At 39.1% G+C, this 22,292-nt stretch overlaps 3 protein-coding genes across 5 annotated transcripts; 2 read left to right on the top strand and 1 right to left on the bottom strand.

Moving 5' to 3' along the window:
- Positions 1-37: 37 nt before the first annotated feature.
- On the bottom strand, positions 38-5,256 carry LOC107392623 (mediator of RNA polymerase II transcription subunit 26). The gene is made up of 3 exons (XM_054752240.2): positions 5,139-5,256; positions 4,377-4,451; positions 38-4,297 (listed from the first exon to the last, which is right to left on the bottom strand). Exons 1-3 carry the CDS (start codon positions 5,208-5,210, stop codon positions 2,891-2,893), a joined length of 1,554 nt encoding a protein of 517 aa, XP_054608215.2. The 5' UTR covers positions 5,211-5,256; the 3' UTR covers positions 38-2,890.
- A 2,064-nt stretch (positions 5,257-7,320) lies between these two features.
- Positions 7,321-9,736, top strand: pex11g (peroxisomal biogenesis factor 11 gamma). Its single transcript, XM_015970792.3, has 5 exons — positions 7,321-7,471; positions 8,034-8,231; positions 8,736-8,914; positions 9,209-9,277; positions 9,377-9,736. Exons 1-5 carry the CDS (start codon positions 7,409-7,411, stop codon positions 9,597-9,599), a joined length of 732 nt encoding a protein of 243 aa, XP_015826278.3. The 5' UTR covers positions 7,321-7,408; the 3' UTR covers positions 9,600-9,736.
- A 3,317-nt stretch (positions 9,737-13,053) lies between these two features.
- On the top strand, positions 13,054-22,010 carry cluap1 (clusterin associated protein 1). Of its 3 annotated transcripts, none has more exons than XM_070553954.1 (14): positions 13,054-13,165; positions 13,781-13,808; positions 13,891-14,002; positions 14,197-14,281; positions 14,368-14,544; positions 15,491-15,586; positions 15,701-15,784; positions 15,908-16,041; positions 18,503-18,644; positions 18,880-18,952; positions 19,034-19,144; positions 19,993-20,042; positions 20,303-20,362; positions 21,709-22,010. In XM_070553954.1, the coding sequence occupies exons 2-14, from the start codon at positions 13,787-13,789 to the stop codon at positions 21,874-21,876; spliced, it is 1,314 nt and encodes a 437-aa protein (XP_070410055.1). In that variant the 5' UTR covers positions 13,054-13,165; positions 13,781-13,786; the 3' UTR covers positions 21,877-22,010. The 3 variants fall into 3 exon arrangements, with proteins under 3 accessions (XP_070410055.1, XP_015826276.3, XP_070410056.1); XM_070553955.1 differs by having other exon boundaries at positions 13,066-13,158; XM_015970790.3 differs by lacking the exon at positions 20,303-20,362.
- The last annotated feature ends 282 nt before the right edge of the window (positions 22,011-22,292 follow it).

The following is a 22,292-nucleotide window of genomic DNA, read 5'->3' as shown; positions in this document are numbered from 1 at the left end:
CACGGGGCCGTATTTTAGATAAATGTTTAAAGCAGTTATCGAAGATGTTTTGTTCAATATGCATGATGTTTTTTATGGAAGTTTGTCTGACAAGCCAGGCTATGAATGTCAGTCACTTAACTTTACTCTCAAAATGACATATTTTCTGATTTTTTTTTGTCAAAGAAGCATTACTCATAAATAATTGTACAGAGAGAGCACACATACGTGCTAAAACTAGATAAAAAGCCCGTTGTCACTTTTTGCAGAGCGAGCAAACTAAAAAAAATCTACCACGGGGTACTGATTAAGGAAGGGTGATTGTTTCAGCAGAACATCCACAGAAATTAATGGATAAGAGGCTTGGTTTCCGGTCCGTGCTTTTCAAAATAAGATGCTCATGCATAGCCAAAAAAATAAAAACCCCATTAAATACACAAATCCCACACGTTTAAAAATGACAACCTCACTCTTTTATTATTTTATGTTAACATAATAAACTCTAATAATAATACGTATATAGTAATTATTTTGGGGTTTGTTCAAACAAAAGGTCTAAATAGATTATACGGCTTCCCACAAGTTAAAAATAACATTGAAAGGACTGCTGTCATGTACTTCACCTAGCATGTAAAATAAGTTATAAAATCTTCCCAGCAATAGATTTAAAGATTAGCCAATTACCCATCCAATTAATACTTTATAAATCCACTTTGAAATAAAATCATTACACATTGTCAGAGTCTAAAAGTGAATGTCTGCCCAAAAAAGTATTAAAAGACAACAACACATTCATCAAACATAAAACAAACACATTTCAAATAAGTCTGTTCTATTTTCCAAATGGCAGTCACATCTAATAGTGCTTGTCAGAATCAGAAGGGTCAGTTGACATGTGTGTGAGAAATCACAGCATTAGGACATTTCTGCAGTACTTGGTGCAAAAAAGAAAGAAAAAAATAAGAGATAAGCAAATATAGGAAATAAGAACATTATCACAATAAAAATAATAATATAAAGTAGCAATAATTAGAGAAATTACTACTATATACAAGACAGTGTACTGATCAGAACGTAATTATTCAGGTACAAACACAACACAGGGTCATGTGGCTGAAACCAAGTGACTGGAGTGGGCAGCCTTAGTTAGGATTGTCATTCATGAGTCCAACTGCAGAGGAGAAGAAACTATTCTAGTGGCGAAAGGTTCTGGTTTGAATGGATCTGAACCTCCTGCCAGATGGGAGCGAGTATAAGAGACTGTGGGTGACACGGGTCAGTGTTTAACATGAGAGCATTTGTTCAAAAAGACGTGCTGAATTTTCCAACAATAGATTATTATTGTTACTATTGGTGATAAGGGTGTATACTGAAGATAGCTGTTCACCCTGCATCAACATTTGCCTTATTTTAGATGCCTCCTAGGCAATTGCTATATAAAAAAATATTAGATATGTACCAGTTTTGAAATGTACCACCCATCCTGTGTAAAATCCAAAATTTTACCTGAGAGAAAATGTTATGAAAATGTATAAATTAAATTAATAATGATGCGAATGTAGAAGCAGGGACATCGATACAGTCACATTTCTGGATCATGTATTTACATTGTGTTTGATCTCTAAATGTTGATTATCAGAGTTCATCATACATCTATTAAAGCTTTTATAGCGAATCTACAGAACAAGCTAAGTTTTGGACACAAACACCATCATGGAACACTCACTCCTCCCCTCGAGTATCTTCCCTGACAGAACCAGAAACCTGTAATGCCGGAGGAAACAAGATAACACTGAACACCAGTCACCGTTTTCTAGAACAAAAAGTCTTTTGTTGTCCGTGACTTCAAATGGTGTTTTTCTTTTTGGGACTCATAGTTTGTCCTAAAGTTGAAGTGGCAGCCGGCTGTTCCTCCTTCTCTCAGTGTGGTTACATGCGCACTGACTGGCATTTAAGTCTATCCAGGTCGATTTTATTGCAGTAAACTGGGAGTCTTTATCCTAGTTAACCAGCCTCTCAATTAACGTTCGTTCCACTCCGGTACACTTCCGGAATGCGAGCGTAGTTCGGCTAACCTGTTAGCTTATAGCAACACAAGCAGTAAACAGAGGCTGGCAGGAGTGAAGCAGATGGAAGTGAAACATAATGGCTGAAGGAATGTACAACAACAATGCTGCAGCACAGTTTATTTCGTACATACTGTACTGTTTTATGGTGCTACGTGTGTTGCTTTGTGACAATGTCAGAAGACGCTTCTGCGGTCTCGTCACTTCTGGAATGCAAGCATCTAACCTGCATTAACTCGGCTGGCGTGTTTACATGCACCGTGTACTCGGATTGCTACAGCATTATCTGGGTGTTTCTGCTCGATTAGAAAGAGTTCACTTTCAGCCAGACTAACACGTTTACATGGATAAAAAAAGACGAGTCTTTTTAAGGGCAACACTTTGGTTTACTGATGTGCATGTAGACACACTGACTGATATTATTGAGCAGAGAATCTCTCACACCAGTGGTGTTCTGTAGCTAAATTCGCGAGTGTGTAATGAAAGAAGGACCCAGGGAAGCGTGGCGGTTCGAGAGAACCACTTTATTAATTTCTTTTTTGTTTTGTTTTTTTATCTCCACAATATATTTATAACTATACAATGTTGGAATGTTCTTAAGAGGCATAAAAAATGTTTAAAGCTAATTTGATTTCCAAATTTGCTACAGCAGCTTTAAATGTAAAAAATAAAATCCATAATTTGTTTCCTCCTCTCACATTGTAGAAACACCGAATTCACAAACTTACAAAATAAAAGCTGAATACACAGTTAAAGCTCCAACACGCCCATGAAGGCAGCATGTTATTAAAACTTCAACAAGCTTGTTCTGAAGGTAATTGCTGCTTTCCATGAGAACAAGAACCTCAGATGTAATCCAGACAGACATAGGGAAGTATTTTCAGTCGGCTCTCACTTCCATCTCGCTCTAAGTGCATGCACTTTGTCCAGTCATACCAGTTACCCTTTGAGTCGTAGCAACCGTTAACTCCAGACCACTTTTGCATGTGTAATTTCTGCAGGTCTTCACTCCTAATTTCTCTGCTAACACCAGGTAACTCCTTGGGTGGATGGTCTGATACGTTGTGTGTTTTCTTGCCGTCTTCAAACCAGCGTTCCTCCTTTTTCAAAATCTCTGATGTCATGAAAAATGGTGCTCCATGAGCTTGGACACCTGACAAAGTCAACACATTGCTTTGCTGACTGAGGTATGAATAGATCGTTTGACTCTTTGAACTCTGCTGAAATAGACTTGGGGTGACAGATTGGTTCTGGACTTTATGTCTGTGGTGCCCTGAGATGTTCCCATCCCAGAAAGATTCCTTATTATAAGAGGGTTTGATTTTCCCTGTTACAGGTTCAAATGTGACTCTTCTTTCTTTTACCATCTCTGTCTTAGCTTGGCCTTCTGCTAGTGGTCTTTCCAAAGGCTCCATGTAATCTTTAGACCTGTACTTTTGTTGCTTTGGTTTCTTCATAATCCCAGTAGGACCATCTTTTACCAAACCGACATCTTCACAGCAACAGGAGGTAGCTGAATGAGTCTGAGTCTCCACAATCCCAGTTCTTAAACTGGGGTGGTAAATGTTCTGGATTTGGGCACCAGCTGGTTTGACAAAAGTTTCCTGCTTTTGAGATCCAGTATGAGAAGACTGTAGGTGTCTTGGCGAACACTGGCCCCCAGTGGCAGCTTGTCCCTGTTGCAGAACTGATGCTTTGTCCAGACTGGAGAGGTTAGGGTGGTCGCTTTTAGGGGCGCTTGGATAGAGTTTTGCAGCATGAATGGGGATTTTAATCCCCTTGTTTTTGTCTGTAGGCTGAGATGTTTCCCCATCTAAAGAATAATGCGTGTGAACATTATTAGCGCGTCCACCTAATCCACAATGACGGAGCTGTGTTGAGTTTTGCGTTTGATGATCAAAAGTGGTTGGGAGTATTTTAGCTTGTTGGGGTTGTCCGTCCTTCTGGTCCTCCTTACGTTCTCTGATGCTTAGTTCTTCCACACTTGGGGCGCAGTTGTTAAAGTCACACCTCGTCTTCAACTCTGGGCCCGTTTTACCCAGCGATGCAATGGCTGCTGGAGGACAGATACAGGGACGAATGACTCCGTTGGAAGACCACGATGCACCAATGAGTCCTCTGGTCAAAAATTCACCCTTTCCTGGCTCAATGAATTTTTGCCAGTTCCGTAAGAGCTTCTTGGCTCGTTTTGCGAGGACTTCGTCCTTGGTTTTCCTTCGGACATCGTTAATTATCTTCCCAAGTCGTGTTTCCTAAACGAGAATGATGTGACTTGACTTATGAAGAGTTGGATAAAACCTACTAATTTATTTATTTAATATTTAGAACTACCTCTAGTGCGTCTCTGGTGATAGGATACTTTTCCAAAACAGAAATCACCTCCAAGACTACTGCCATGTTGCAAATCTGTGAAGAAAACACAAGCCCTCATGCAGAATGGTGTTTACCACGTCCAAGTCCAGCAGTTCATCAAAGGATACTGCTAAACCTCATCCTCTACTCGTAGTAGCAGTCAGATGTGAACGACGGAAGGGAAAATGAACTGTACTAAGAAGGGGTCATAATTTGAATACACTTTCAAATCTGCACCTGTTAAATACTGATACTAGTTTCGGAACATGAGGCTACAGAAATGCAAATGTATTTAATCCCAATTGTAGACAGAAATGTGGCATTCTTGGTTGTCTGTTTAATTTAATCTGGGGAAAGTCAACTTTACATTTCAGCTATGTAAGGAAGTAACTTGAACAAACAGAAGATTTCCATTCTTTCAGTGCAGCGCTACAGAGTATTTATATCTGTTTACTGTAATTCTATATAGAATAATATGAAATTTCATCTTCCATTATCTTTAAATAATCACTTTTATTATGATTAATTTTATATTCTAAAGACATTTGAGGATCATTAGTTAAAGTAGACTAGCTTTTATGCCAGAATGAACCACAGGACAGAGTTTTGCAGACTAACTAAAACTCCGCTGATCAGGTATAAAACTGAAAACGAGTGGGAATATAAACAAAGGTGCGTTTGCGATTCTTCTACTTTTGCTAAATAAAAGAGGGGGAAAAAAACAACTTGCATGGAACTCACGTTGCTCTGGGCATCGATGGCCAGCAGCAGCCGGTCTCTCATCGCCTGTGGTGTGGATGTAGCGGCAGCCATCGCCTTGTGAAGTCTTGGGTTTAACGGACGGCTGTGGGAATCCCAACGAGGCTCACGTGCAGCCTGCTGCTGCGCCTGCACGCCCCACCCCTGTCCGTGAAGAGCGTGACGCGAGACTTTTTCTTTTTTTACGTTGCCTACAGTACCACCACTCAGATAAAAAAAAATATATATATATATTATCTCATAATTATGACTTAGATATTTCATAATAATTATGAAATATCTAAGTCATAATTATGAGATAATAATATTTTTATCTGAGTGGCGGGAATGGGCTTCCACAGTATGTATGAAGAACTGACTGAAAAAAGAAACTTGAAGACTGCCTTGAAATTCCAAAATTCACAAAATTTAATAACGCAAAAATCTAAGAATAAACAGAAAAACGAAAAAAATGCCTGGGGAGTTTCCACTAAAAATAAAGATTAAAAAAAAGAAAAAAATACACCACATCATTCTGAATAAAATGCCTTCAGAATCTAGCTTATGATAAGCATGCACTAATTATTCTATAGTTAAATCATGACTCTTATTATAGTCCAAAACAACATTAATGTCTGTTTGTTTGCTATCTTCAGTTCTAAAACTTCAACACCCACTCATTTGGGACTATAGTCACATTTCCTACAGCAAACTGACTAGACTTCATGCATGGATTGGATTCTGAACTAAATGACAAAGAAAGTAAAAATAACATTGATAATAAAAACACTATATCCTCTTCCTAGGGTCATCAGGGCATTTATAAATCGTTTTTTTAAATATGAAAGAGATTGTTTTTGTGGTTTATTGGAGTCCAAATGATTTTTTTAACTGAATAAATCTTAATCCAGACACTTCTCTTACTGTTAGAGATTGCAGCAAGGTTCCGTTAAACCGATCCATTGATAGAACATGGTGTGATTAGGTGTACGCCAATCCCAGTTTAACGATGTTAGAGGACAGATGTTGTACAGGTTAGGGCTGGATGATATGGAAAAAAAGTATGTTGATAAAAAAATGTTTTATTGATCAATATCAATAATTATTGAAAAGTATTTTATAAATTGTAGAAAATATATTTTACGTGCAGTCCTGGCCATTTTATTTTAGTATTTTCATTTTTTCTCCGCCTCTTCATGCTGCCTCATGTTCTGCTTTGGTTTGAGAGGGGAGGGCCTGGTGCCCGAGTCTGTGGTTTTGATTGGCTAGGAGGAAGTAGTGAGCCTAGCACACTGCTACCTGATAGGTTATAATGAAAAAAGGAAACTTTTTTAATCGAAGTTTTATTGACCTTTTTTCGACATGTCTATCGATAGATATATTGAACTATTGAATTATCGTCCAGCCCTATCTACCTACCTGCATGTGCTAAGTGGTGGGACCCAAACACAGGGGAGCAGGCAGACTGATGGGCAAAATAACTGTTTAATAAGAATAATGGCAGAATGATGCAGGAAGACAAGATGATGATCTGACAAAGAGAAGCACAAACAGAGGGTTTAAAAACATGAGGGTAATCAGGAATCAGGTGGGCAGGATAACGAGGGTGACAAGTAACACGGTAACAGGTGAGCCCAATAACCATGGGAGACAGGACTACACATCAATGGGAGAAGGAGTAGATCTAGAGGACCCTGCCCAGGCCTCTGCCGCTACCTGCTCTTGTTCATCAAATTACTTTTATGTGTAATAATATAAAGTTGTGTTTAAACCCCTAAAATGGAGAGTTTTGCTTTTTAAATCTTGTAAATTTCTGTTAAAAAAGGAAAAGAACAATAGTATTGATGTTTGTTAATTACACAGAGAAACAGTAAATACCGGTACACGACCTGCTGTTGTACTTTTCTGCATCAGGAACAAAATAAAATCTTTTTTTCCACTTCAATCTTTTTGTCTTTACTCAGATTCATGAATTAAATACAATGATTTATCAGCAGCTAGAAAGCACCAGAAACCTTACCCCCAAATTCTTATTCACCAGCAAAGTAAAGGATATCTCTTATTTAAAATATTTACAGTCTTTACCCCAACAGAATTTTTCTTTGAATTAACCGAGCCCCAGAAATCCATGACAGGGTGAACACTGGGAATCTGGAGTAATCGATGTGATCGTCTACTCTGGTCTGTTTAGAAAACTACTTCCTGTTTCAAAGTCCAGACTCCTGCTGAATGCTGCTGGAGCAGAGTGGAGGAAACTGTTGTTGTTAGCAGACATGCAGGAGTCTGTGGAGTCCCTGGTCAGACTACTGGAGTCATACAGAGGAAGAGATAAAGTCGTGAGTCTTCATCAAAGCTCAATTTACTTACAGGAGTCTGTGGTTTATGTGTTAGCTCAGCTACAGTAGAAATTCACTGATTACAGATGGACCCTCCCCTGTGTGTGTGTGTGTGTGTGTGTGTGTGTGTGTGTGTGTGTGTGTGTGTGTGTGTGTGTGTGTGTGTGTGTGTGTGTGTGTGTGTGTGTGTGTGTGTGTGTGTGTGTGTGTGTGGTCAATATACTAACTGTCTTTTATACTGTATTCGATCTATTTTCAATATTTCTTTACTCCAACCTCATTAGACAAAAGTAATTGATAAAGATAATTGGATAAATTGTCTTGCGGGATTTTGGAATTCATTAAACTCCTTAATAGACTTTTTCTGTATGAAATAAATCCTGAAGTAAATTAAACAAGCACAATAAAACTTTTAATTTTCTCGTAGGGAATATAAATCTTTATTTGGTAGTAGTAGTTTTTTTATTTCAATTTTTTAGATGCATTTAGAATTAGAGTTAGGATTACCAATTAAATGTGACAATGTTGGCATTTGTAATCCTTTTCATGCCTGCATGTGCAGATCAGGACTGTCTGTTACGGCTCCCAGCTGGTTGGAGGAGTTCTTACCAAAAAGGGGGAAACAGACCTTTCTTCTCAGCAGCTTGGGAAAAGTTTGTTGCTGTTTTCTGCTCAGCTCAGCCACTGCAGGACCGTTCTGAGGCTGTTTGATGATCTCTCTATGCTGGCGTACTCTCACAGCTATGGGCTTGGTGCTTCAGTAAGTAAAAACAACACTCAGGCATCCTAATAATCCCTTCCTCTTTTATCTCCTCTAACTATTTTATAATAAAATGATGAAATTACTTAGAATTTACAGTGTATTTGTTTTGGCCTGTAAATGGTAAATGGTCTATATTTGATATAGCACCTTCTAGAGTCCTGGGAACCCCTAAAGGCTCTTTACAACACAATCAGTCATTCACCCATTCGCACACACATTCACACCCTGGTGGGGATGAGCTACATTGTAGCCACAGCTGCCCTGGGGCACACTGACGGAGGCGAGGCTGCCATACCACCGATGCACCACCGATCACTCTGAACACCACCAGCAAGCAAGGTGGGTTAAGTGTCTTGCCCAAGGACACAACGACAGCTACAGACTGAGCGTGGCTCGAACCTGCAACCTTCCGATTACGGGACAAACACTTAACTCCTGTGCCACTGTCGCCCACGTTTGACGGGACTGACCTGCTTAACGTTTAGTGCACCTCTGTCTCAGGAGGAGGATGCAGGGGTTCGCTGGATATCGGTGCTGACCAATGTGGCTGACCAGCTCTACTACCCATGTGAACACGTTGCCTGGGCTGCCGATGCTGAGCTGATTAAAGTGCGGTCAGATAAGTGGTGGTTGTTCAGTACTGTGCTGTGGGGAACCTCGCTGATTCTGGGAATCCTCAGGTAGGAACTTAAATCCTACAGTATTCTAACCAGCCATTCATTGTACTCATGAAAAACATCCAGTTCAGCTTTTACTTTGAAATATCTAAAATCAGTCAAGTTATTTGTATACTAGCTAAAACTTTCACGCTTGTTTTAACTTTTACTACTGTTATTTAAATATTTTATAGGCAAGCAAAGTGTGCATCTTAAAATAGCTTAGAAAGTGATTTGTGTACTTGGGCATTAACCAGCCGTTAGACGGCTTTAGTGGGACTCGAGGAGTCATGTGGTGTTTATGTTGATTTTCTGTAGATCATTAAGGGTTCTGCTGCTGTTGAAGAGGAAGTTGAAGGAGTACGGGAGGAACGGAGAAAGCAGCAGGTCAAAATACACAAACATTAGCATGCTTGAAGTATAAATGTGTTTGATTGTAGCAGCTAACTGTAGTTTTGTGGGAAAACTGCCTGTTTTCTCCTGCAGACACTCTCAGCTCTGCAGACAGATGCGAGGGGAGCTGCTTTCCATCATTAGCAGCGCGGCTGACCTCAGTAACGCCGTTCACTGGATGCCACCTGGCTTCCTTTGGGCAGGATGCTTCCCCAGCTGGCTGGTGGGCTTGCTGGGCACCACTTCCTCTGTAATCGGTTTGATCCAGATGAACACCAGTGGCAGCGAGCAGCCTGACAGCACCGGGTCGTCATAACGATGAAGAGCAGATGTGACCTTTTCTACTAAATGGAAGTTGGTGGGAAGAAACTGTGGAAGATCTTTGATTTGATTAGCTCATTTTGTTTGGGATGTCTCGCTGTGTTGTAGGTGAATAAATAGAACACGTTTGTGGCTAACAATCTAAAATTTAGAAAGGGAGAAAAAGAAACATTTCAGATTTACTCTTTTAAATGTCGTCATATTTTAATTTTATGACAGTCCATCCATCCATTTGAATCCGCTTATCCGGAGTCGGGTCACGGGGGCAGCAGCCTAAGCTGAGAGGCCCAGACTTCCCTCTCCCCAGCCACTTGGGCCAGCTCCTCCGGGGAATCCCAAGGCGTTCCCTGGCCAGGTGAGAGACATGGTGTCGTGGCTCTCTCTTTAGGCCTCCTCCCAGTTGGACGTGCCCGGAAAACCTCACCAGGGAGGTATCCAGGAGGCATCCTGACCAGATGCCCGAGCCACCTCAACTGGCTCCTCTCGATGTGCAGTAGCAGTGGATCTACTCTGGGCCCCTTCTGGATGACCGAGCTTCTCACCCTAAGGGAGAGCCCAGCCACTCTGCAGAGAAAACTCATTTTGTCCGCTTGTATCCGCAATCTCGTTCTTTCAGTCACTACCCAAATCTCGTGACCATAGGTGAGGGTAGGAACGTAGATCGACCGGTAAATTGAGAGCTTCGCCTTCTGGCTCAGCTTTCTCTCGACTACGACGGACCGGTACAACGCCCGCATCTCTGCAGACGCAGTGCCAGTCTGCCTATCGATCTCACGCTCCAGTTTTCCCTCACTCGTGAACAAGACCCCGAGATACTTAAACTCCTCCACTTGAGGCAGGACCTCATCCCTGACCCAGAGAAGGCATTCTACCCTTTTCCGAATCAAGACCATGGTCTTTTCTCTTTTATGACAGTGACTTGCAATATTTGATTATATTAATCATTTTTTTGTTCAAATTTATCATTTTTTGTTATAAGGAATCAAATTGTGTCATTATTTTAACTATGTATTTACATGTCATTTGTACTTTTAACATGTAGGTTAGCTCAGTGTATTTTACACACTAATTTGTCTTTTTAAGAAAACAACAAATACGCTGTCGTTTTCATTTTCAAGTCACTGTAGTTTTGCACCAAATAATAAAATATTAGGCACCTTTTTGTTTATCCAACCTGTTTTCTACTTGCATCCATAGCAGAGGTAATAATTTTATTTCCCTTTCTCAGGGGCATGGGAGTAAATTGGAGCACAGAGGCATAAACTTAAAGCTCAGAAAATGTGTACTCCTAATTAGGGATGTGTATTGGTGAAATTATGGAGATAATATATGTATCACGATACATTCAGTCAGAAGATATTAACGATTTTTTTAGTCTGAAATTATTATAGGAATATTCAGTTAACAGTCCAAACCAATACATGTTTAACATGGGGTATCTGAACCATGATAGGGAGATTTACATTTCAGTGGTGGAAACAAAACGCACTGCTACCAACTAGTGGTCGATGTTTGAATTGCACCTAAATGTTTGCATACAAATTCTTCCAAAAATTAGATACACAGCTTTTGAATATCGATATAATATTGCTGGAAAAAATATCATGATACACTGCCATATCGATATTTTCTTACATCCCTACTCCTAATAATGCCCCAAACGGGCAAAAACTGGTGGCAGAAATTCTGTAAACTGCGTTAAAATCTCCAAACTTGTTCTTTTTCTTTTGAGTGAATAATCTGATTTATATGACCGCAAGTGATTTTAAGTTATCCTTCAGCTTTGGATTTGTCCTGACCTGTAAAATCAAATGCAGAAAAATATTTGCATTAATAAAACAACCCAAGTCAAACCAGCATATTTTGTTGAATATTGTTTTGCTGGTAAGAAATGAACTCTTATGTAATCCAACAATAGCATTTGCTAAAAGAGATGTTGATGTGTTTTTGATCATTTGAAAATTTTCAGCTTTTGACATTGAATTCTGAATAAGAATATTTTATTTGACGCTCATTTCTTTAAAAATATTTTAATAAATGTTGAATAAAACGTTCCAAAAATTATATTTGAATGTTCAACTTTGTTTCCGATTCAGGTTCTTAGTATGAACAAAAAACATTTTTTGTTGTTAAATGTTTAAACGACCTAAAATGGGAAAAAAATAAAGTATTTAAAAAAAGTGGAAATCTTTTTTTTCTTCTTCTTTCGATCAATATATCGGTGTTTGATTAAACAGGACTTGGTCGTTTTGTCTTTTGTGTGATCGTTGCCTGTACACAGAGCCTCTGTGTGTGGATTCCTTTTAAAATTTTGAAAAAAAGCCCATTAAAGAGCTTATATGAGGGGGATTCAATCATAAACTCTAATTAACTCTGGGTGTTTGTTGATTTGACTTGTTGCTATGTAATTTGCTGTATCTGGATTTATTGAGGTTGACTGAGACTCAGACACATCATGTCATGGTTGTCTCATCTGTCTGCAGAAGCAGGTGTAGCTGCTACAGTTAGAGCATTTTTTGCTTCTTGTATTGCAGCTCCCAGCTTATCTTGAGACCCGCTCTACAGATTGCTTTGCACATTTGCATTGACTTCATTGAGTCCTGCATGACAGTCATCAACAGATTTTTTGCCACTTAGGTCCACTTACAATTGCAAGTCAACCTCAGCTTCATAATTGTAAGTATTGATATGTATTGTTTTTATGGTTTTTCCCTCGTTCCATCTGATAAACCCTGCCCTCTTTATTCTCATGACATTGGCAGATTCTCACTGAAGGCATCAAAACTATGAATGAACACATGTGGAGTTATGTATTCAACCAAAAGCGGTGAAATACCTGAAAACCAGTTGTTTTTCAGCTGCTACTCAAAATTTGTTATCAGAAAAAGACAAGTTAGCACATGTATTATATTACAATGATAATAAAATGAGACACATTTTGCAGGACTAGCAGAGCAAATTCTATTGAGACCTCTATTGTTTTTTTACATGCAATAATTTTAAATGCAGGTGTGTATAATGTGAATATTTCCTTTTTTTGTGTGTGTATAGTGAGAATGCTGCCCAATCTTTTTTTCGTAACCCAGTTTGTGTGTTGAAGATGTTTAAATAGATAAAACTCAGCAAAGGCCAATGACTATCAGTTTCATAGGCACAGTTTTGGAGTATTATGAGCTGACATGTCAAATCATGTACGTTTTATACACTCTTTGTCCGTCATTCTACACATTAAATCGTGCTTTCTGGAAAGTGCTAATAAATAAGATCAGAATAAACAATGTGTAGTTAAACGTCATTATCCCCAACTGTCTTCATTATTGAAGCATGTCCAAATTTAAAAATCAATGTTTAAATTCAAAGAGACATTGGTGCATTTATTATTGCATTTACTTTAATAAAGTACAACGAATCCAAGTGTTAGTTATTCCCACAGACATTGATTCCGCCCTTCTTTGAGCTTTGACTACATCGAGCTTCCGTAGATGAGAGTGAGAATGTTTCCATAGCGACCATTTCTAGAGGCCGTCTACGGAATAACTTAGCTTGGACATAAGGTAACAGGTAATGACACCAATATCGTAATAATTTTAAATCCGTCTGGGAACTACTAATAACGCATTAAGTAAAATATTAATTATTTATTTGTTAACTAGCTGTTAGCCACTAGCGGTTGTCGTGTTAGCTTGTTGCTAACATTCAGCTAAAGAGGCTAGACCGTGGTTACGTTTACATAAACAGAAGTTTGCAGATGTTATTCTCCATCCAGCTTTATTATTTAAGTACTTTTCAAGACTAATGAAGCGCCGAACAGATTATAAACAAAGCATAAACATGGTTGTTTTAAAAAGACACGGATAGAACAAAAATACCATATTTCAAAGCACATTTGCTCTGTCCCCTCATAATTCAATTCAATTCAAAAATACTTTATTAATCCCAGAGGGAAATTGATTGCTTTTAAATTAATTAATTTAATCAAATCATATAAAGCTAGCAAACGTTTCAGGTTTACGATTCTTTTATTTTTTTTTTTATCATCATTGACTCTAAACGGGAAGAAATAGTTTTGATTTGTTGGAAACATTATTTGGTTATGTTTTCATCTATAATCTCAAATATGACACATTGAGCTTTCTAGGTAACACCACTCTCAATAATGACATGTTTTCCTTTCAGGTCAGCATGTCTTTCAGAGACCTAAGAAGTGAGTGTGTGTTATTTTCCATATTTATATAATGTAACACACATTTTTTCAAGTGATTGGACCCTGAATTTGTTATTTGCAGATTTCACAGAGATGATGAGGGCCTTGGGCTACCATCGCTTGATCTCTATGGAGAATTTCAGGACACCAAACTTTGCGCTGGTGTCAGAAATCCTCATATGGCTTGTAAAGAGGTATGGCATCACACTTTTAAATAAATTACATAATTGTCTAAACATCTTCAGTTTTTTGCACAAATATTTAATTCCTAATTTTATCACTACTTTATTTGGATTTGTTCCTGGTTTTTCATCAAATATTCCAAGATTAAAAAATCTAAATACTTTTTTTGTAATTTTGTTCCTGTTCACTTTCTTTCCTCTTGTAGATATGATCCTCACAGTGATATTCCCACTGATGTCGATACAGAGTCAGACAGAATATTCTTCATCAAGGCTGTGGCTCAATTTATGGTGACATTTTTTTTACAGATTATCTTCTGTATTCTTGCCCACCCAAATTCAAAGTCTGTTTTAACTTTTGTCTAATCTGCTCACAGGCTACAAAGGCTCACATTAAGTTAAACACCAAGCGTCTTTATCAGGCGGATGGCTACGCAGTAAAAGAGATGCTAAAGATCACCTCGATGATCTACAATGCTATGAAAACCAAAGAGATGGCTCAGGAAGATGTAGTGGAAGAAGATAACAAGTTTAAGTTTGACCTCAGCTCAAGGGTGAGCTTGTCTGCGAGTAATTTTACACACATGTTCCTGTATCCTCAGTTATTTATGAACATATTAGTAAACAGTAAGGTGTCAGGAGTTTGGTACATTATGAATAAATTGGGAACTTAAGACAGTTTAAATAAAACAATCAAAGCACAACTTATTGACAGTATTACTTATTGACAGTATTACTTATTGACAGTATTACTTACTGACAGTATTACAGGCACACACAATCTCATAACAGGAGTTTGTGTCAGGGTAGTTTTTATTGCATCAAAACTGTATCAAGTTATTAAAAATAAGTCTCCGTGGCTGAACAGGGAGAGCAGCAGGTGAGTGGTTCGATCCCAGGCCTTGGCAGACCACGTGTTGATGTGTCCTTGGGAAAGGTACTGAACTCTGAAATTTCCCCCCCTGGGGTGCTGTACAAACGACAGCCCACTGCTCTTCAGGGATGCAGGGAATCATTTCTCCAAGAGGGATCAATAAAGAATCAAGATCAATGCTTGGAAGCAGAAAAATTGGCCTAATGTAAAGGTACAATATGTAAGAATTTTTGTTTGTAAATGAGAACTTGTTCTCAAGCATTTTACCAGGTTAAATGAAGAAAAAAATCATGTTACTGTGAAATTATCAAAAACTAATGTCTCAATCATGCTGGAAAGAAGGTTACATTGAAACAGATTTCCTTCTCAGCTGGCTGGATGGAGGCCAGCTTTTCTCCTTTAAAAGTCTTTGTTTACAATCCATGAGCCTGCTGGGTAGCTGAGTGCGCCAGCTAACACTGCTGCATCAGCATTTTTAATTCAACACCTGCCAACAAAAACCTCCAGACTTGTGGACATATGTTAGCCAGTAAATGGCAGTCACTTTTATTGCCCACACATTTTATGCTCCGAAGACTTGTGTGAAAGATGAGTGCTTATTAGCTCTCACGTTGTCTCTGCTGCAGATTTCAGACCTTAAAGCAGTTCGTCAGCTTGCATCTGAAGTCACATCCAAAGGAGCATCTCTGTACGACTTACTGGGAAAAGAAGTGGACCTAAGGGTAAAGGGAAACAAACCATACCTTGCAGTTTTAAACATCTTTAAAAAGTTTTTATTTGATTAGAAAAAGACAATTAGATTTTAATTGTTGACGGACTTCTTTTCTAATTGACAGGCAGCGAGAATGGCTGCCATTGCTCGACCTCTTGAGATTAACGAGACTGAAAAAGCCCTGAGAGCTGCCATCAAGAAAGTTCAGGTCTGTATTTTAAATTATTGTTTTGTTTTGTTATCTTTTCAACACTTGACTTCACACGGAAAATGTTTTTTAATCTTTGATGAGCTGTAGTGCTGAATCTGGTGCTAAATCCTTGTGTTGAAGGAAAGTGTGGAAAAGACCAAAGAGATGCTGAATAATGTCGTGTCGGATGAGACCAGTCTGGATGCCAAGATTGAAAAGAAGAAACAGGACCTGGAGCGGCATCAGAAGAGGCTGCAGACCCTGCAGAGTGTCCGGTCAGTTTTCACATTTAGATGTTTCAACCAACTTTTTAAAGGTTCATTTCACAGAAAAATATTTTTTTTAATTGTTATTTCTGATTATAATCAATCACTCAGATCAGAGTTTTTCATGCAGGCTGATAGTCTTCTACCCCATCTCCTCCATTAGCTTCTGAATTTCTGATCTCTTTGGAGGAAACTGTTTAACCCTCCCACTGTCATAATGGGTGTGACCTCAAGGGATACACTATCAATCCTGCTCAATAGTCAACTTTCCTCGCGCGGTGACCCATAAAGACAGTGGGAGGGTTAAACAGTGCTACCAAGATTTTCATTTTTATTTTTCTCAGAAATGGTTAGTCCCTTTAAAATTAATGTTGCTTTTTTTTGACACATTTTAAACTAAATCCAAGATTTCTGAGAACAGCTGACATTTAGGGAAACATCATGTAATAGTCTCACGTCAACATATCTCATAAATAGTTATTTGGAGCCAGATTTTAGATTAACTATACCTTTCTGTTCATAAATATGACATATTATAACTTTTGTTCTTAAATAAATGGTCTACACATGTCAAAAACATGTTTATGAAGTTATTTACTCCAAACCAGTTTCACTTACGTGTGTGGAACGCTGAATTTTTTTTAAAATTATTCCTGAATATAATCGGCCACTCAGTTTTTCCAGTAGGCTGAACATGAAAATAGTCTCCTACAGCTGTCTCCTGCGTTAGCGTCTGATAGAAAATAAGACGGTGAAATAGGGCTGCAACAAACGATTATTTGGATAATCGATTAATCGGATGGGGTCTCGACACGATTAATCGATTAATCGGATTACATAGGGACATTTTTAAAAACTGCTAGGGAAACGTTATTTTTCTCCTTCCTTCACTTTATTAAACACAGCATTATTAGAAAACAGTTCAATAGCAGAAAAACAACATGCCATCACCTAAATTGTCTTATAAGGTGTATAGACAGAGACCCTAAGCTACACCTATCTGTGACCTAAAATGCTTGGTCCAAGTTAAACAGCTTAAAGAGCAAGTCAACCCCTACCAGAGTCTAACTCCACTCCTGCTTTATGTTTGAAAAATGCAACACATGCTGTTGCCTGGCAGACCGAGAGGGCGGAGCCGCTAACAAATACACACACACTCCGGCTCACGACAGCATTGTGACATCATAATGTACCAGTTTACATCATATCATACTTCTTAGCCAATAGCGGTGGCAGATTTAAATTAAAATACAGTGCAGAGTTTTTACCTGACAACGGCACAACACTGCCAGTTTTAGGCAGAATATTTAAATTTGAACTAAGATGCACTGAAGTGCCAAATTATTGACGACACGTGTCTGCAGCACGATTAGACACTCGTTTATTTAGTTTATCAGCAAAAAAAAGTTTATTTGGGGGTGACTTGCTCTTTAATTACAATTTTATGGACTTTTTTTTTACGAGCTTAGGGCATGTCTAGCCTGTGTAATAATCCGGGGCTTGGATGAATCACTTTTGAAAAGTTTTTAACTTACCCGGACACCGAGCTCTCTCCTTCCTCGCTGATGATTCTGACATGCTTGCGTTTAAGACGCTGCATCATCACCGTAGTATCCCCGTGCCATGCTGTCTGACCTACAAACGTTGAATGTCTTCGCCTGATTTAACTGAAAATGCTCCCAAACTTTAGAAGTTTTTACTTTTTTGGAGTCTCGCTGCTTCTGCCATGTTCCTCTTACAAACACCTGCCGGCTCTCCACCGGTCTGCGCGCAACGGCGGGCGGGAGGGGAGGGGGCTTTTGGAAGAGTTGCGCAACACAACGAATCGATGACGCAATTCGTTGCCAACGCTTTTAGTAATCGATTTTCATCGAATTTATCGATTCGTTGTTGCAGCCCTACGGCGAAACTCTAGGATTTGAAAAGCCTGACAAACACAGTCAAAAAATCAGTGGTGGGAACCTCCCATTTATGGCTTCAACCTGCCTCCCACGGAACAATGGGCTGGCTACATCCATACTTTTACATGTCAATGCTTATGACAGGGAAGGCTGTTGTTGGTTTAGCATCCACGAAGCAGCAGAGAATGTCTCGACTAGTAGAAGCTAACCGTTAGCATTAGCAACTCCACCACACAGCAGAACTTATCCAAGCATGTGTTATTTGTGGAGATAAAATATCTACATTGCAAATCAAATGGAGTCTGTGGTAGAGTCGTGATGCTGTTAGCCAATCAGAGACAAGATGTCATAATATCAGGAAATAAGACTCTAAATCCTGCCGTCTCAAGCTACTTTCTGTTCCAGCTGAATTCTGTCTTCAAACAGGTGCACCGGAGCTCTTTTTCCCCAGAGAATTACTAACTTTTTCCACTAAGGACCACTAAAATGCATTCAAAATATGAGTAAAGTTGACCTTTAAACATAATCTTACTAGACATGCTTTTGATTTTCTCATCCTAATCCCTTAGGCCAGCATACATGGATGAATATGAGAAGATAGAAGAAGATCTGCAGAAACAGTATGAGATTTATGTGGAAAAGTTTAGGAACCTCAACTTCTTGGAATCTCAGCTGGATGAATTTTACAGACTGGAACAGGAACGATTTGAGGTGCGTGAAATAAACAAACACAACTAGGAACATATTGTTGTTCTGGAATTGTCTAAACCTTTCTTGTATTCACTCCCTAGTGTATCTATGGAAAATATCAGTAACAAACTACAACTATGTCTGCACAACCTGTCTCCATAAAATCAGATTCTTTCATAAATCACGATGAGATTATAAGAGATGGTCAATTGAAAGTCCTGTGGTAATAATGTTTTTTTACTTGTGTGTTGTGCAGGAAGCTGAAAACAATCTGAGGATAGTGCAGCACAAACTGAGGGAGAAGGAGAGAGATCTGATGAGAGGATCCTGTGAGAAAATCAAACACACACTAAATGCTTACTCAAACCCATTTGTCCAGTCCCAAAACTCTTGTCTTTTGTCTCTGGCAGTGAAAGATGAGGACTCTGACTTGGATGTTCTAGAGGACGAAGGGTCAGACAGCGACCTTGAAGAATCTCGACCCTCTAAGCCACGACTCATCAGAAATGGACTCATGGCAGGTACGCAAACAGGCTATGACTGTGGTAAGCCTGACATATCTGGCTTTTACTTAAGCCATCATAATCTAAGAGTGTAAACAGTGTGGAGGGACTGAAGCTGACCTTCTCACCCAAGATGGATCAGGCTGCAAAGATGTATATAAATGTTCCAAGTGAAAATGTAGATTCTTAAGAGCAGGCTCACTGAGAAACCTTTTTTTTACTTAACATTTTTGAAAATGACTCTGAATATAACATGCAGGCTCAACCTGAAAATAGTCTCCTACACCTATCTCCTGCATTTGCTTCTGATAGAAAATGGATGGAAAAAGGTTGGAATCAGAAAAGCCTGACAGATCTATGTCACACTGTCACTTAACGTTCATGGACTCGCCCATCTGGACTCACAGCGGGGAAGGCTGCTGTTGTTTAGCATTCAGGAAAGAGCAGAGCTTGTCTTGGCAAGTAGAAGTGAACCGTTAGCATTAGCAACTCCACCACACAGCAGAACTCCTTAAGTCTTGTGTTATCTGTGGAGATCAAACATCAACGTTGCACAGCAAACAGAGTCAGTGGTAGAGTCATGTTGCTGTTAGCCAATCAGTGGAGAGATGTCCAAATTTCAGGACAAGACTCCAAAGCCTTCTCCTACTTTCTACTCCGGCTAATTTCTTTATCCTCAATCAGGTGCACCGGAGCTTTTGTTCCCCAGAGAACAACTTACAAGGCATTAATTCCCACTAGAGACCGCTGAACATGTATTAAAAACTTGTTCTTTAATTCTATGCCCAGAGCTTTGATTAAATTCTTGTTCAGAATCCTTTTCTCTTACAAATTCGTAACTGCTTGTTGTTTTTTCTCCTTCTCAGGGAGAGGAGGACATTTTATCGGTAACATGCAAGGTGGTGACAGTGATGAGGTCAGTAATATCTTAGACTTTCTAATATTCCTCCATTTTTGTACTTCAAGTCTTTCTGTTTGCCACTAGCACCTCTAAGTGGTTCTCGCTGTGACTGACTCTCAGCCCATCTTAATTGTCAGTCTGCTCTCCTGTATCCTATCATGGCTTCAGATTCATTTTTTATTTCTGTTTGGTTTCAAACTTTTCCTTCCACTGAAATTTTTGTAACTTATCTGTGTTTGTTGTTTTCTTGTTGTCATTCACGTGGTTTTTAAAAGGTGTTTTTATCAGCCTCCACAAGGTCAACCCGCCATCACTTAAAACAGCAGAAAGCAAAGGTTTGTGGAGGCCATGGATCCCATCGACCTGCCTTTGTTCCCTTCCTATGTTCCACTCTCCACATCACAGTTTGTGAACAGTAGATCCTCATCTGTGTGGTCAGTGGTAGCTAGTGAAAAAAAAATCTAGGTGGCGTTATGTGTGAAAAGATTTTCCCTTGAATCCATTTTAATATTACAATTGAACTGTTGGAAAATGACTACAGTTTCAAAACAATCTTTTATTTCCCTTCTCTAAATAAACTGATTTACAGATAAAGCCAAAGTAAAATTTACAGATGAATTAGACTATAATAATACTCAAATACACAAGCCTACCATGAACACCTTTCTACAAAGCATGAGCAATTGCAGTCATTTTTGGCCTTATTCACATTTTATTTTGACATTAATTTGTTTTCCAGCTTGAGTTTTCTGCATCAGTGTGTCTTAATTAATCAAAGCATGCACACCTCAAAGCGCAATACTCAGTTCCACCAGAAGGCGACGCTAACAGAACATAGAAATTTAGTTAGATATCCTGTTTTGACAATTTAAATCACATACAATAAGAACAAATAAACACACTTTACAGCAGAAGGTACATGTTTGATGTTAGCGCTACCTATATAAACCAGCAGTGAGTGAGTGAGTGAGTGAGTGAGTGAGTGAGTGAGTGAGTGAGTGAGTGAGTGAGTGAGTGAGTGAGTGAGTGAGTGAGAGAGTGAGAGGGAGAAGATCCAGCCCCTTCTAGCATTCTAGCTAGCCATTTCCTGTAGCATGGTCACTATTGGCTGGAGACATAAAATTATGTGATGCGTATTGGTCAAAAATGCCCCAGTTCTCTCTAGCAACCACCCACGATTGGCTGTTTTGCTGCAGTTCAGGGGCCCAGTCCCCCTGCAGTGATATTAGTGAGGCTGTTTGATGAGAGACTGCTGGTGAAAATGATGAGTAAATCATTCAAATTGCATTTTTTGTAAATATTTGGATATGTGTTGTAGGGGGGATTTTATTTTATTTTTTAATTTTTTTTACACATTTTAGAATTTTTTTCTCCATTTACGTCAGGGAGGATGTGGAAGAGCCGCCACTGTCTGTGGTGTTGTTCTATGCAGATAAAAAACATTAGGTGTGTGTTGTGTTAAATTGTGCTATTTGCTTATTAGACTGTGCCATGTGAAGCAGTAAGGCATTAGCTGTTCTTGTGTTTAGTTGGACACAAAACTCCTCCTGGCTTCTGTTCCTTTAAGTGTTTTTGTGGATAAATACTTCAGACAACTAACATTAAAACTGGATTCTTGAAAACAGACTTGAGCTTTTGGGTGATTACTTATTGTGTTTTTTATGTTTGCTGTACATTTCAGACTGAAGATAGTGAGATTGATGTGGATGATGATGATGAGGAAGACGATGAAGGTGAAGAGGAGGAGAGCATTGATGACAGTTTGAACGGCCTGCTGTCGAGGGGTAACCATCCTTCCATAGGAGGCACAAGATCCCCTCTGCTGGAGGAAAGTGACAATGACTTCTGAGATATGAGCAGTTTCCATGTGCCAGCTCCAGTTAGTTCGTGTTGTCACATCTCAGAAACATATGTGAGCAAGTCCTATTTACAATATAGCTTCTATTCGTTAATATAAATAAAGTTATTTTATTTTAAAATGTGCTTGTGTGTTGGTGTTTTTTTCCGCCTGACAGCACGATGGATTTGAAGTGTCAAACTTAAAAAAACTATCAACAGCAGATGAATTTTATCTGAAAGTCCATCCATCCATTTTTAGCCGCTTTTCCGGAGTTGGGTCGCGAGGGCAGTAGCCTAAGCAGAGAGGCCCAGACTTCCCTCTCCCCAGCTACTTGGTCCAGCTCCTCCGGGGGAATCCCAAGGTGTTCCCTGGCCAGCCGAGAGACATAGTCCCTCCAGAGTGTCCTGGGTCTTCCCTTGGGTATC

The sequence above is a fragment of the Nothobranchius furzeri genome, chromosome 8 (assembly GCF_043380555.1).
Source record: "Nothobranchius furzeri strain GRZ-AD chromosome 8, NfurGRZ-RIMD1, whole genome shotgun sequence".
Lineage (NCBI taxonomy): Eukaryota > Metazoa > Chordata > Actinopteri > Cyprinodontiformes > Nothobranchiidae > Nothobranchius > Nothobranchius furzeri.
The sequence above is the reverse complement of the archived record's forward strand: the minus strand, read 5'-3'. Positions and strand labels throughout refer to the sequence as shown.

Bases quoted from the DNA above. Each gene is read 5' to 3' on its own strand.
- LOC107392623 (XM_054752240.2), bottom strand. From the start codon at position 5,210: ATGGCTGCCGCTACATCCACACCACAGGCGATGAGAGACCGGCTGCTG. The intron at 4,452-5,138 runs GTGAGTTCCATG...TTTTCTTCACAG, and splicing joins CCATCGATGCCCAGAGCAAC to ATTTGCAACATGGCAGTAGT. The intron at 4,298-4,376 runs GTAGTTCTAAAT...ATTCTCGTTTAG, and splicing joins TCACCAGAGACGCACTAGAG to GAAACACGACTTGGGAAGAT.
- pex11g (XM_015970792.3), top strand. From the start codon at position 7,409: ATGCAGGAGTCTGTGGAGTCCCTGGTCAGACTACTGGAGTCATACAGA. The intron at 7,472-8,033 runs GTGAGTCTTCAT...CTGCATGTGCAG, and splicing joins ACAGAGGAAGAGATAAAGTC to ATCAGGACTGTCTGTTACGG. The intron at 9,278-9,376 runs GTCAAAATACAC...TTTCTCCTGCAG, and splicing joins AGGAACGGAGAAAGCAGCAG to ACACTCTCAGCTCTGCAGAC.
- cluap1 (XM_070553954.1), top strand. From the start codon at position 13,787: ATGTCTTTCAGAGACCTAAGAA. The intron at 18,645-18,879 runs GTGCGTGAAATA...TGTGTTGTGCAG, and splicing joins TGGAACAGGAACGATTTGAG to GAAGCTGAAAACAATCTGAG. The intron at 20,043-20,302 runs GTCAGTAATATC...GGTTTTTAAAAG, and splicing joins AAGGTGGTGACAGTGATGAG to GTGTTTTTATCAGCCTCCAC.